Genomic DNA, 15,992 nt, shown 5'->3' on the forward strand with positions numbered 1-15,992 from the left:
TGTCCTGACTTGTCGTGGTTCTCTCCTATCTACACTCTTGTCATCTTTGTAAAACGATATCAGACTGGTAATTGACACAGCCATGACTTCTAGTTAAATTCAGTGTGGCTAAAATTAAAAGCTTTGTTAAAATATGCAAGCGCGCGAAAGTCAAAGTCAGCTTTATTGTCAAAAATTCTACATATGTTATACATCCAGAAATATCGAAATATCGTTTTCCACAGTGTGACAAGTATACATAAAACAAAACAAAAAGGTCCTAGATAAACGTGGTATACATGAAACAAAACAAAAAGGGCCTAGATAACCGGGGTATACAGTTTAACATGTTAATATATTTAAAGTGTTCAAAGTGCAGTTTCAGTGCAAGTCAGTTGAAACGATCTTAAATTGGCGTGACGTTGAAGTCGTGCGACCCTGCTGCTGTACTGGCTTGTAGTTCGTCTATAGCATAGCGTTAGCATTTTGCTTCTGGCGACTAGATTTATGATTCAAAAATTATAAAAGTAGGGTTGACATGTGGAGATTATCCGGCTGAACAAAACGTGATCCCTCTCTTAAATGTGTGTCAACCACAGACCTTATTTCGAGCTATTTTCCAAAATCCTATGGAGAAATTGCATTGGTTTTTGACAAAGGAACCGAAAGAAGTTTACTTCCGGGTTTTATGACGCGTCACTGCGGTTCTCTATCATACATTTCAAACACAGTATTTCCCCACATATTTAAGTTATATTTATTTGGATTGATGCATTCGTGTTGAGAATGTTCCATTCAAAAATGTTATTATTAAAAAGGCATTAACACCATAAAAGATGACTATCGAGATCTATTGTCGGGAATGTTAGTCTTATATGTATGGCCAGAGGGCAGGACCTATAAACACATGTGCTACCCAATAGCATTGTGAGGCTGAACAAAAGGAACCTTTGACTATGTAAATGTAGTCTTTTAAAAAAACGAAAACATTTACTGACTTTTTTGGATAGCTTAAAGTAATGTTGTAAAATTACAACCGGGGGGCCTTACAGGGTTAAGGGCTATTTATTGTTATTTACTTTAAGATGTTTATTCTTAACCAATAATTTAATTTAAAAACTCTTATTTAAAGGATGTGTGTGTGTGTCTCTGTATTCCTGATGATACACTGAGAGAATGAGCTCATAGTGCTGCTGATCACCATAAGCTAAACAGTCTGTGTATTGCATTACATTTGTATAATGTAAGCTTTGTTGTTACTTTGCCTGCGGGAATAAGAAAACAATAGTTAGATATACTGAATATTATTTGATCTATTCCACCACTTAATCCCAAATAATGTAGAGGTGTGTTGTAGGTGCCGTAAATAACCCCTTATTTTATAGTGAGATGTATTTTTATGTTCATATAATAGTGATTTCAATGCCACCCCAAAATGATCACTGGTTCCATCCTGGCCACCCCACTGAAAATATCCTGGCTCCGCCACTGGGTATGAACGAGGGGAACCGAGTCGTACTTGGTGAGAGCCGTTCTTTTTATCGTTAAATCGTTGGTCCGCACTCACTTGATTTTCTTCCCCAAACGTATTCTGTGAAGACCCGCCCCTACTCTGGTAGGTTTCAGCCATAGGTTTCAGCACGAGGAGTGAGATGGGGGGGGGGGGGGTCTGAACGGAATACACGAGAGAGAGAAAAGTCATAACAAGTGTTACAGGACAGGTAGACGACGTGTTTTTCGGATGGAAAATGAGCCAAACGCGAAAACGCAGCAGCACTTGGATGCACTTCAACCAAAATCCAGGCAGTGATAAAGCGCACCATTTGTAAGGGCAAAATATACTTTAAAGCAGGGTCAACAAATAATCTCCATCGCCACTTAAAAACACAGTATCTAATATTAAGAGTTGCGTGAATTTCATTCAAGGCAAGGCAACGTTATTGACATACAGAGGGTACATTTAAACTAGTACATTAATAGCCGCTTTCACAACAAGTATTACTGACATGCATGACATAGATATGGCGCCACCTTGTGTCATGTTTACAATGCAGATTATTGACATTAGGTCTGGCAATACAGTCAATAATTATCCTGGTGATTATTTCGCAGATAAAGCTATAGACCCCGCCCCCTTTAAAAAAAACGGCTCTTTGAAAGGAACGGAGCCATAAGATCCGGCTCCCTTCAAAGAGCCATAATTTCCATTAGAGATGGGCGAGTCCTGATTCATCCGGATCATTAACCCGGATCCTAGAAATGAGCTGGACGTGACGAGTCTCCCCTCTCCATTAACCCGAGTCCTTTGAGTCCTACACCTGGTGTGACTTACAAATTAAAACTATCAATTGCATCACTCGCTACTCTCTTTATAACATGTAAAATAACATTACAACGTACCCCAGTCCATCTGCCTACCCTTTAGCAAGTAGGATAGCTTCCAGAAGTTATCGTTTGGCTCAGGGGAGGGGACGCGGATCAGTGAAACTTCCTGCAGACTCGTGGGGACTCAGAGCTATATTGTGCATGAGTCAACAGCAGACTCAGAGATTCGCAAATCCTGACTCACTGTGCAAAACATACCAGACTCGTGCGGACTCAGAGTCGTAACCGTTTTGCAGCAGATCCAGAGATCCAGCAGACTCGTCGTTATGCACCAGTCAACAGCAGACTCAAATTCGCCAAATCGCAAAATAACCCTTTTTTTTGGTGATCAACATTTTTTATTAAAGCAAAAGGCACTGTGTAGCGGAGGTTAATATAACGTCCGTTTAATATACTCGTGAAATGCAACAACTTTTCGGTTTCACCAGTAGGATTTCTACTGTCTTGGTGATGCTGACTCATATCATCAATCAATCAATGTGTATTTATATAGCCCAATATCACAAATGTTACATTTGTCTCAGTGGACTTCACAGTTTGTACAGAATATCAGTATGACAATACTGACTCAAAGGACTCGTATGATCCGGATCTCTTCAATGACTGACTCATAAGACTCCGAGTCCATAAAAGGATGCGGATTTGCCATCTCTAACTCTTATCACTCAAGTTCAGGCTAGCTAGATTTCACTGTTTCTCTTTATTTTTTTCTGGCGGCTGCGCCTCCCTCGAAGCTCTCTGGCGCCCCCCAGGGGAGGCGCGCCTCACACTTTGTCAACCCCTGCAGAGGGTTATGAATATTGTTACATCAAGGCCGAAAATTAGGATGAGTGCCAACGGTCAAAAGTGTGTGTGTGTGTGTGTGTGTGTGTGTGTGTGTGTGTGTGTGTGTGTGTGTGTGTGTGTGTGTGTGTGTGTGTGTGTGTGTGTGTGTGTGTGTGTCCAGTATTACCTCACTATTTGGCCTTATGGTTCTCATATGTAAGAAAAACGTTAACATTTTTTTTTTAAAGTTTACCTCATCATTTCAGAGACGCAGGAGTGAATATTCCTAAAAAATAAGAAAACACACACATACAAAGATTGATTTGTGGAAAACACACACACACACACACACACACACACACACACACACACACACACACACACACACACACACACACAAAGAAAAAGACAGACAGGCAGACAGACACACAGACACACAGACACACAGACGTGTAGGGCACAGAGCAGGTGAAAAGAAGTAGATTATGTTTATCTATCAATATATATTGATTTAGCCATTCGTATGTTATATGTTCAGGGGAAACTAATAACAAACAAGTATTAAAAAGCAAAATAGTAATATAATAGCATAGGTATAGTGTGCTGACTCCTGCTTCAATATTTCCTCTGTGACTCCCCCATGTTATGGATGTGAGTACAGGTTGAGATGCATACTGTAAGACACATCGAGTTTATAACTCTGGTTTGTCAAGGGTCAGTTGCTGTTTGCCAAAACATAACAAAATAAAAAGTATAACATGCACAGTTTACCTTATCATAACTGTCATAATAAAGTGGTTATGAAATATTAAAGAGTGGGGTTCTTTCCTCCTGCAGGTAAGAGCTGTGCTCTCTGCAGACAGATCAGAGCAGAGAGCAGGCGGAGTATCCCCATCTTGTGGGCAGTAGAGGTATTTCTGCCTTGTTGAAGACTTTCAACAGGAAATCATAGGAACAATTAGAAATAGTTCAGAAAATATATTTTACTTAGCAGGTTTTTTTTTACAGTTGTGTTGCTGTATCATACAATTACACAAATGTTCCTTTCACATGTTCTATTGTGCTGTAGTACAAAAAAGACACGGCAATTTCAAACTGCTCCATGATTCTCTGTCTTCCTTAAACATTTTTTAAATGTTACAGATATAATGGCGCATTAGTCTTTTAATTATAAAACAAAGACTGCACCAATCCGTCCCTGTTCAAATCGCTAAGCATAAGTCACCTTTTCATAAGTGCTTTTTAATGTGTAATTATATGTTATCATATGTTAAATGTGTTATTTTAAATTCATTTTAACCACTACATGTAAAGTGTCTTTGAGTACCTTAATAAACTCAATACAAATACTTTATTCATAATTATTACCACCACTTTTCTGTGCTGGTTTTCTCCAAGTGAAGGGCAGCAACAAATACTTCCTAAAGTGCATTGGCACAGCATCAGGGATGTGAGGCAACTCCTTTTATAATCATAAAACTCATGTCCTCTCTTTAGTCTCTGATGTGCTGTCAACCATCCATCAGTTCTGTTGCAAAATGAACCCCTAACGAGCGATATGGATTCATTTGAAGCAGATTATTTCCTGTGTAGAGATATGTTGTCCTGCTGGTCTTTTGGTATTTAAACTACAAAACATGTCTTATGCTGGAGGAGACTCAGTTCATTTAACGTTTTGGATTATTATATCAGAAGCTCCCATTTTTGTAGTTTACTTTACATTTTTGTTTACAGAAATGAATAAAACGTTGTCTGACCAAGACTAAAACCAAGGAGACCTTTTTTAACCCCAAGAAGGTTTTCTGAGCCTTGGGTTGTTGTCGGGACCCTCCGGTTGGGCTCAGTGCTTTAGATGAATGAAACTCAAAGTCATTGCTGCCTAGATGTTTCCAAACATCACAAGTTTTTATCTACGGGAATCATTGCATGCACAACAAGATGGTTTTATTTATCATGTAAAGTCAAAGTTGGACAGTAGATTAAAATACAAAACTTGTATACACAAAGAGTTCAGTGGGTCTATGAAGGTAAGCACAGCTACACCTACAGCACTTTGCTAACCCCACCTCCATTATCTCACTGGATCCCATTCATCTACCGGTGAGCACAAGCGGTGCGTGCTAATTGAGCGGGCTTGGGGGGGGGGATTCAAGTCTTGATTGATGACCCAGTGAGGTCGAGCAGCTGGTGGTGCCTCCCCCCCACCTGCGCACCAGCTCTGCACTTCACAAACATATGAACATGGTGATGAGTGTGTCCTTTATTGGCTTGTTAGGTTTGTTGGTCTCTGTGAATGACAGTGAAGCGCTGCCACTGACAGCATGGGGGGGGGGGGGGGGGTTTCTCTGAACATATTGCACGTTCACTGTGAGTTTAGTTCCTGCAACTGAAGGAATACATCTTGTTTTGCTTATTCAGCACACAGTTTTGGAGCGGCACATGTTCTCTGGAGGAGACATGCACCCAAAACCTCCGTTCTTCTCCTCCGTCTCACTGACTGAAAAACCATTGCCCAGCTTGTGCTGTTGCTCTCCTTCATCCTCTGTCAGGCTGCTCTCCACCTCCTCATCTTCCTCTTCCTCCTCAAAGTCGCTCCTCTCATCACGGGTCAGCTGTGACATAAGCAATAGAAAAACAGAAAATAGATTTTAAAAAGCATATAGAGGGAAGATTAGGAACCTGAGCTGCAGGGAACCGAGCTATGGGTTATCTGAGTACAATATATTCTGTTGACTGCCTTCAGAGTTCAAATGCTCCCTGTCCAATATCAGTTATCACGACTTATGTATATTAATATTTAAGTATACTAATTTAAGTATTGTACTTTAGTACTTGTTTGACATAGTTGTACTTTATTTGAGTACTTCCAGTTAATGGTACTTTATACTTCTACTCCACTACATTTCTGAGGTAGACATCATCCTTTTTACTCCACCACATTTGTTTAACACTCACTTGTATACATACCTATAAAAACACATGATATGCTGATAAAGTAAAATGCAGTTCTACCAATCTACACAGTATGTCAATCATCTTAATTTAGATAACTTTGACAAACTACTACTAAAATGCTCGTACATGAATAAAAACAGGATCACATAAAAACCTTAACATAATAAGGTGAAAAGATCCATTCTGCATAAAGAGTAATAATATACTCATACAGTAACTGATAATAATTAGACTTCTGTTCTGTATATTTTTTCTGAAATAGGCCATTGTGTAGAATAAGTACTTTTACCTTTTTGTAACTAATTATATTTTGATGCCAATACTTTTGTACTTTTAATTACTTTACATACAATTTTGAAAACACGACTTTAACTTGTATTGGTGTATTATAAAATGATAGTATTTATACTTTTTCTTAAGTAAAGGATCTGAGTACTTCTTTTAACGCTGGTCATCAAATAATTTGGCAAAAATTCGAATAAAATGCAAATGACCACATCGTTCAACACATTTTCTAGGATTTTCTAGTCAAAAAGCCAGAGAAGTGAGTAGCTTAAAGTGTTTTAGTACCCATCTATTATTTGTTAGCACACACCCCAGTGTAGAGAATCGTGAAGCTCTATATGTTTGAATACAAATGTATTTATGTTATTCTAATTTGGTGAACCTGCCACAAAACCTAATTTCCCCCTGAGATGAATGAAGAGTTTTGATTGATTTAATCTCGCCATGTGCCCTGGCGCTCCTGAGTCAAATGGCTGTGAGAGGTCCGTCCGAACACATGTGTCAAACTCAAGGCCCGGGAGCCAAATCAGGCCCTTTGTGGATTTAATTTTGGCCGGCAGGATAATTTCTAATTACTATTAGATCTGGCCCGCCAGTATATTGCACGCACACCTTCACTCCATCCTGAGGGTTTCCTCAGCTCAGAGCCTGAGCCCAAACATTGATGAACTTGCACCCAAGATGAGATGCCAAGTATCTGCTTGAACTAGCATCACAGAGCAGCAAACTGAGTTTAATGGATGTTTCCTTCTGCACTTTGTTTCTTGCGACAACAGGGCATGTTTGGTTTGTTCTTTGAGGGAAATTGTTTTTTTGAAGCTGTTGTTGGCCTGTGGAAAAATGTAATCATAAGAAATGACTCTGCAGATAGAGCCATAAGAAATAAATGCAACTGATTATTTAATGTTTAATGTTGTTTTTATAGGCAATAATTTAAGCTTTGTTAGTTCCAGGTTTAATATGTGCAATAAGTTCATTTCAATAAGTCCGGCCCTCGACTAGTACAGTTTTTTGTATTTTGGCCCACTGTGTATTTGAGTTTGACACCCCTGCACTAGAACAAACCACTGATGCTTTGGGCTTCTCCTGGTTTTAACATCTTCAAAATCAACATGGAATCACCTGACATGCGGGTGACTATAAGAAGTATGGAAGGTTTGTTTGCCTTAAGGAATGTATTTACACAAGCAGCGTTTTCTAAGAGATAAAGTCCACATAGGAGGTTAGGGGTCATGGTTGATGGAGGGGTCAAAAAAACTAAGATGATTTATCATACAAGTATCTGATAATGGACGATATGTCCTGAGTGAAAACAGCATGAGGAACGCAAAAAAAAAAAGACTATTGTAAACTAATTTCCAGTAAAACACATCTAATGCAGTCACTACACTGTAGAACTTACAATTAATACTTTCAATGATCTACATGTAACTCCAGTTGTATAAGGCCATGTAAAGCCCACAATCACTCTGTCATACAGTAAGTATCTGGAGCATCAGGCAACTATAAAGTCAACTTAAGGGTGGAATTGTCTTCTTGAACTATTTCAAAAATATCCTAAGGAGATCATGAAACATGGTCAATTCATCCAGTCTGATGAAGGAGGGCTTATGTTTAGATGCTTTGCAATACAACATAATTAAAACAGGTTTGGAAAAATACTTCTCAATGAGGACACTTACATTGCCAAACATGAACTTTTTGATCATGTGGACAATGAGGTAGGCCCAGAATATGTGCAGACAGAGAAGCACCACCAGCATCACGTTGAAGAAGTAGTATCCAAAGAAGGCGGGGTAGTGGAGAACAGGGTAGACCCAGGTACAGTGGATCAGCCTAGAACACAGCAGAGGAGAAACAAGTCAAATACTACATTACCCAGGGTTCACTCCTGTGTCCTGTGTATTACATTCTGATGTACATTCGATGGGTGCAAATGAAATGCTGCACTTTTAACTGAGCAGATAAGGTTGGGATCGCTTGGATAATGACCAAATGGAGGCCATGGATATAAAACATTCCCTCACCTACCTTCCCCTTTGGTCTTTTTTAAACGTAAGCTGTCTTTTTACATTTTAGAGCAGTGTTAACTAAACCTCATCAACTTGTAATGTGTAAAAACGAGGGATGTTGCGTTTTTTATAGTCATGACTCTATCTATCTATCTGTCTAGGCCAACAGCACACCTGAGCAAGGCGTTCCTGAAGGTAGTCAGATAAAGAGTACTTCTTTGTTTCCAATGTTGACAAGCAGCAGCCAGGAGGGCGAGGCAGCTGCTGTATCATGACGGAGAATCTGCTACTGCCTTTAGTAAAAGAGCTGTGCAGGAATGAGTTCTTAAACCTGGAAATTACACAGCATTTTCACCATATCCAGTTCCCTCATTTCAAAATCAACTGATTTTATAACTTGTTTTCAGTTAGCTTCCTGCAATAAAATATGTGGTTATCACAAGCTGAAGAGAATTTCATGTTTTTCTAGAACATGAATACATCATTAAATACCCCACTGACGAATGTCTAAAGCTTCTATGTGTCTTAAAAACGGCGGATGCTAACAAGTGACAAAATGACGGCCAACATTAGCCACCTTTATCTTAGCGGTGGTGACGTGAAGTCATGTGACCGTGCTGTACTTTGTTTATAGCCTAACGTTAGCGTTTCACTTCTGGACATTACATTTGTGCTTACCTTTCCTAAAAAGTGATCATGTTAATATATGGAGATTATCCTGCTGAACATAATATGTATGTATGGGTATTCAACAAAAATTCAACGAGGTCCAGTTAGAGAAAATCTCCCCATGCAAAGGTCCGGATCTTCAAAATGTCTAAGTTGCTTTATGAATTAGTGTGATATATATTGAAGTATCAACGTCTGCATGTAATCAACAACTGACTGCCAATCATATAAAGAAAGTACAATTCATAAACCACAATATTTATTGTCAATTAACATTGAACTATACAGATATACAATAAATACTGTGGATATGTGTAATGTTCCTCTCGGGGTGCATTTCAAAATAAAATAGAGAAAATAAATAAAATAGCTTTTGAAAATATGTGCCTCTTAAAAGTGCTTGATTTTAGATAAATAAAATAAAGTGTAGCAGCAGCTTGAGTTTCTCTTTTTTTTTGTTAACCGTTTCACATCATGACTTAACAGTTTCAGGCGATTATAGAACAATATCAGTCTTTAAACATCATAACAATTGAACACTATTTTTTTTTTTAACTCAGTGCAATAATTGAGCTTGTCCTGCCAGGAGTTTAGATCTGGGATGAAATGGTGTCAGGGCCATTCTCATACACATATGCAGGTGCTCATTGGTTAGCCTCGGTTATCCTGCGCTGGAACGATATTTATTTTTTGTAACCTCAGTTCTGACTTGAGAGGGAATGTTTGGTCAAACACTTTGTGTTTTGTCTCATAGTGGCATTTTGGCACTTTTAATGAGCGCCACGGTCTCTGAACAAATGAGACACACTGGTTCTGTGCTCCCAGTGGGCAGGATGAACATGAATGAGTCCGTCCATTCAGGGTTAAAAGTTCTGTTCTCACTGTCCACTTTCCTCTTCTTGGAGAGCGCCATATGTAATTATTTGTCTCTCCCTGTCTGCCGCTAACACGCCTGTTCACTCTCCTCTCCACTTCTCTCCCTGTATCGCTAATTATTCTCTTCACTCATTTTCCTCTCCGCTTCTCTCTGCCGCTCTCTCATCTCTTCTTCTGTGTTTCTCTTCCTGTATCGCTCATTCCTCTCTTTCGCCCCCTGTCGGCGACGGTTAAAATAGAATCGCCCCGTCAAAATTGAAATCCCTTATTAATGTATTGATTATAGATCCGGGTCCGTATAGGTCGGCGTCTGGGTCCGGATCCGGGCAATAATCATGATATAATGAAGGCAAACATTATGAATGGGTAATGTATATGTAAATGTTTCCTTTTCCTGAAGGCAAAACATGTATGAAGCTATGATGAGATTAGAGTGGTTGGATGGTGTTCAGAGGGGGTCCACATACACATACAGTATAAACATCTCTCTCACAGACAAACACACGTGCACCTCATTTATGAACTTACCAGAATGGGAAGATGATCAGGCGTGTTACCATAAACACGATAGCAAACACAACGAAAACACTTTTGCAGGTTTTCTCCCATTTGGCATAGTTGAATACTTTCGCAGACTAGACAAAAAAAAAATGGTATTGTTAGTACACCACTTATTAAAACACACTTTGAAATGAATTTATTTGTATGTTCTACATTAATATTGAATGATTCTGCAAACACCAACATATAGAGAATCAGGAAGTCATTATTTGGAGAGTGAGGTGAGGGATGGGTATTGCAAGCAATCCAGTTAGCAAGGTGAGTACTATGGGGCTGAATCCTACACAATTAATCTTCATTATCAAACTCCACCTGTCCACCAGAAGATCTCTGACTTTCTCCATCCTAGTCATCTCAACTAAGATGGCACTGCAGATGGCCGCTTCGGTGTATTGGTACGCTTTGTTTTGTGCGTTAATTCAGTGTTTATACAGTACACCAAACTCTTTCACCAGGGACGAGCTCCTAAACATTATAGAGACAACTTCAGCGGATTACTTTCTCACTTTTCCCGTGGAATTATCGGACATTCTTGTAAAAGGTGCCCTCACCTGCATCCGTGCAGCGAAACGCCACAGGAGAGGGAAATGAGCCGGGACGCTCGTTCCCCTCCGGAGCTGCGGACTTTGCACGCCGCTACCCGGAATATTTCTCTCTAATGTGCGTTCCATCAAAAACAAACTTGATGAGATTCAGCTACTGGTTAGTAGAAACAGAGACTTTTCTTCATCTTGTGTTTTGTGCTTCACTGAGAGCTGGTTGTGTGGATCGATCCCAGAATCAGCGCTGCAGCTTCCAGGCTTCCAGCTGTTCAGAGCAGATCGAGACACGGAGCTCTCCGGCAAATCAAAAGGTGGAGGAATATGTTTTTACACTAACAGTGGCTAGTGCAACAATGTGACATTGATTCTGCAGCACTGTTCTCCCACTCTGGAAACTTTTATCATCAACTGCAAACCCTGTCACGATCTTGGTGTTATGTCACGGTTTTAGTGTTGTCTGTCTGGTAATGAGTTTTGTTTTGCTGTTCTATTTCGTATATGGCTTCGCCCTCTAAGTCTATCGCTACTGGGTAATCCCCCCTGCACTGAAACACTTGTAGTCCACACCCACCCGCAAGGTGGGCCCCACCCTCGGGCCTCCTTCCGGTATGAATAGGAAGGAGGCCCGGCAATCTGCTCCCTCTTTTTTTCAGCAAACCAGCACAGTTACTGAAGCACAGCAATTGAGAATCATCATGAGCAGCAACTGCATCCGTGATTGTCCCTCATGTGGGTCTGGGTTCATAATGAGTTATGACCTGCAGAGATAAAAGCAGTATGCGAATCCTGCCTAAACTCTAAACCAGCAGGTAGCATGCACACACTGCGCTCGTCTCCCCTCGGTCGACAGGAAGCGGAGAGCGGACACTCTTGCTGCTGTGGCCGAGGAGGACGATTGGCCCGTCCAGGCTTACGAGCCCGCGGACGAGGCAGGAGTCCGAAGCAACTCCTGCCCCGCCTCCCTCCACGGTTCACCGTTCGGTTCTCCCCTCCCTCCTCTCCCCCGGACGGGGGAGACAGAGTCAGAGCAGGGTGCCAGCTTGGCGGCCGAACATGCTTTCCCCCTCTCCGTCACCACAGTGCTGCGGAGTCTGTTACGGAGACGGCCAGAAAAGTGCTACTGGACGCTCCAATCAGCCCGGACGGGCTGTTCGGACCCCAGTTCAACGCCATGGTGGAGTCCATGAAGACGGCCGCGGAACAGGCGGACGGCATTCGCCAGCATGTACAGCTGGCTCCAGCCGGCTGAGCTGCCACAGCGGCACCAACGCCCGCAGCAGCCGCGGCGTCCACGCCGGCCACAGGAGGCCGCAAGCGGAGAGACGCCCACAGCAACCTCCTCGGCGTCAGACTCACCCTTCGGCGGCTGCAGGGGCTCCGTCCCACGTCTCCGCTCCCCCGCCACCCCAGAGACAGGGTCTCCCGGCGGCGAGTCAAAGGGGAGTGAGGCTCCCCCGCTCCTGATCTACTCCGCGAGAGCCTCCGAGGAAGCAGAGCCGGTAATTAAGCCGGCTGCCACTAATCTGTCGATTAAGTAGACAGCAGGGCTCCCTGCAGAAGCCTTCTGGTTTTAACCTATCGGTTAATAAACCTGCAGAGCTCCTCTGTCCGAGATACGCCTCTTACACACGGTCATAATAAACCCATGAGCGCCGTTATAACGCCTCATGTGGGCAGCACTGAACACACCTCCATTCATCCCCTGAGCGTGTACACGCCTCATGATGAGAGTCGGAGTGAGACGCAGCGTGTGGAGGACCCCGCGCAGCCCTTTCGGTCCAAGCCCACCTGGGGTTGCCTCACGCCCTTTGTAAACCAGCTGCCTATAACCTGTCGTTTAATAGCCAGCAGGGCTCGTTGCTAAAGCCTGGTTTTAACCTGTCGGTTAATACATTTCAGAGCGCGCTAATTAAGCCGGCTGCCACTAATCTGTTGATTAAGTAGGCAGCAGGGCTCGCTGCAGAAGCCTGCCGGTTTTAACCTCGGTTAATAACCTGCAGAGCTCGCGGCATTCCTCTGTCCGAGATACGCCTCCTACACACGGTCATAATAAACCCATGAGCGTCGTTATAACGCCTCGTGTGGGCAGCACTGCACACACCTCCATTCATCCCCTGAGCGTGTACACGCCTCATGATGAGAGCCGGAGTGAAACGCAGCGTGTGGAGGCTCCCTGGCGTGGCTCGTCTTCATGACGACCACAGAACATCTCGAGCATGTGCGCCCGCTCTTAGAGTGTTTCTCAGAGTGGCAGCGTGTGTGTCTGAAGATGGATGAGCAGGCTGATCAGCAGAGGATACGTCCCGCAGTTCGCCTCTCCCCCCCCCCACAGTTCAATGGGATACAGGAAACACTCCTGTCCTCCCAGAAGCTATGTCTTGCGCTCCAATCCGAGCTGATGGAACTCCTGTTGAAAGAGGATATTTCCAGGGTTCCTCAAAGGGAGGAAAATCAGGGGTTTTCACTCCCGTTATTTTTCTAATCCCGAAAAAGACTCTGGGAATGAGACATCCTCGATCTGTCAGTATTCCACATGCTGACGATCAAACAGGTGCTGGAATGTGTTCACCAGGACGACTGGTTCACTTCTACCTGAAGGATGCATACTTCCACGTACCCATCATCCCGAAACACAGGAAATTCCTGCGTTTTCCATTTCAGGGAATATCAGACCAGACAATCGTCTGCCGTTCGGATATTTCCTGGCTCCTCGCATTTGTGTAGAGAAGGCTGGAGCCACTACACAGAGGAGGGATGAGAGTGTGGTTTTCTCTGGACGACCTGCTATTTGCTGGCTCGCTCCAGGGAGGAAGTCGCTTTACAGATGGTACATCTCGTATCGCATCTGTCAAATCCTGGGTTTCATAACCTTGCGCCATTCTCAGCGCCTATTTGTGCATTATAGAGAGCGCTCGATCGGGCAACCTCTGTCTGCACAACGGCTGTCACACTGGCTGTGTGAGGCTGTGTCACAGGCATGTCTCCTCTGGGGTGGAGCCCCCGGTGAACATCAATGCGCACTCCACCAGAGGAATTTTCTCCTCCACGGCTTTGCACGGAGGAATGTCAGTGGAAGATATTTGCACTGCTGCATCTTGGTCTTCCCCCTGTTCATTTATTCATTTTGAGGGATGTCTCCCATTCCTCTCTGACACACCCTGTACTGGGTGTCCTGTCGGAGTGAGGGACGTCAGGGAGCCAGCTGTGCGCCTCTCTCCTGCCTCTCGGCACGCGGAGAGCGGCCCTTTTTCCCTCTTATAGGAGGGATGTTCCTTTTTCCTCTGACACACTTTGTACGGAGTGCCTGGTCAGAGTGAGTGACGTCAGGGATCCAGGTGGGCGCTCTCCTACCTGTCTGACACGCAGAGAGCTGCTGTTCCCCCTCTATGATCGCTGGGCAAGGTGGGACCTTCGTCTCTACTTTCTCACAGCGGCCGGTATGTATTGTTCCCAGCCTTCACCCCGTCGGGAAGATAGGCATGTTTTGCTATGTTCCAGGGACGGTGATGCGCCATTACCCATGGCACAACAGGCATGGGGTGTTATTTAGCAGTTGTGTCTGTGCTTCTAGTACCGGGCGGACCCAGTGGGGCGCAGACTACATCATGCTTCGCCCTTAACCCAATAGCGATAGCCTTAGAGGGTGAAGCCATATACGAAATATAACTGAGGTTACCTACTGTAACCCCAGCTTCTATGAGTAAATGGTGCAGCCCTCTAAGCGCTGGGCCCCACTGGCTCTACGAATAGCTGAAGAAAAGTTATTTTGTATGGGAGCAGATTGCCGGGCCTCCTTCCTATTTATACCGGAAGGAGGCCCGAGGGTGGGGCCCACCTTGCGGGTGGGCGTGGACTACAAGTATTTCAGTGCCGCGCGGGGGCGCAGGGGGATTACCTAATAGTGATAGCCTTAGAGGGCTGCGCCATTTACTCATAGAAGCTGGGGTTACAGTAGGTAACCTCAGTTCTATTCTCCCTTTCTCTTGTTTTCCTCCTATGTCTGATTGTGTTCACCTGTTGCCCTTGTGTTTCTGCCTCCCTTACCCAGCTGTTTCTCGTCCCGTGATTACCCCTCTCTGTATTTAGTCTTGTCTTTCCCTGTCCTACCTTTTCCGCGATCATAACAGAATGAACTGACCAACTATGGACCCAGTGGATTTTTATGATTTTGACTTGGATCTGTTCAATCTGGATTTCTCCCTTCAGTGTTATCATGCCGAGTGGAGTGGAACCTCGTCTAGAAGGGACAAAGAAGCTATCCTCAAAAAGGCACAAATTGAGGTGGCCAACGGAATCTCCAAAAGACCTCTAAAAGACGCAAGGTCAGGAGGCCAGCTCGTGCTCCAGTACCGGCCCACACAGCCATGGTTCCGTGCTCCAGTACCATCCCACACAGCCATGGTTCCGTGTTCTGGTTCCGTGCCCAGCAGCCATGGTCCCTCCTCCAGTACCGGCCCACACAGCCATGTTTCCGGCTCCAGAACCGGCCCACACAGCCATGGTCCAGGCTTCTGTTCCGGTCCCAGCAGCCATGGTCCCTGCCCCAGTACCGGCCCACACAGCCATGGTTCCGGCTCCAGAACCGGCCCACACAGCCATTTTCCAGGCTTCTGTTCCGGTCCCAGCAGCCATGGCCCCAGCTCCAGTTCCGGTCCCAGCAGCCATGATTCCGGCTCCAGTTCCAGCAATGGTTCCGGCTCAAGTACCGGGCCCAGCAGCCATGGTCCCGACTCCAGTTTCAGTTCCAGTACTGGCTCTTCGGCCGACGCCAGCACCCCGTGTCCTGTCGGCGTACCAGCCGACTCCGGCTCCTCGTCACCTGTTGGCTCTCCGGCCGACGCCAACTCCCCGTGTCCTGTCGGCGTACCGGCCGACTCCAGCACCTCGTCTCCTGTTGGCTCTGTGGCCGACGGCAACCCCCAGTGTCCTGTCGGCGGACCGGCCGACTCCAGCACCTCATCTC

The 15,992-nt window shown here is 44.3% G+C and overlaps 1 protein-coding gene across 2 annotated transcripts in view; it reads right to left on the minus strand.

The window, feature by feature from the left end:
* Positions 1-4,184: 4,184 nt before the first annotated feature.
* Positions 4,185-15,992, minus strand: part of cers3a (ceramide synthase 3a) — a 53,545-nt gene continuing 41,737 nt past the window's right edge. For both annotated transcript variants that reach the window (XM_079665336.1, XM_079665335.1), the window contains 3 exons: positions 10,455-10,561; positions 8,052-8,205; positions 4,185-5,741 (listed from right to left, as the gene is read on the minus strand). In XM_079665336.1, coding sequence (XP_079521462.1) covers positions 5,544-5,741; positions 8,052-8,205; positions 10,455-10,561 — 459 coding nt within the window. In that variant the 3' untranslated portion in view covers positions 4,185-5,543. The remainder of the gene's footprint in view (positions 5,742-8,051; positions 8,206-10,454; positions 10,562-15,992) is intronic.

This window comes from Notothenia rossii (assembly GCF_949606895.1).
Source record: "Notothenia rossii genome assembly, chromosome: 2".
In the NCBI taxonomy this organism is placed as follows: domain Eukaryota; kingdom Metazoa; phylum Chordata; class Actinopteri; order Perciformes; family Nototheniidae; genus Notothenia; species Notothenia rossii.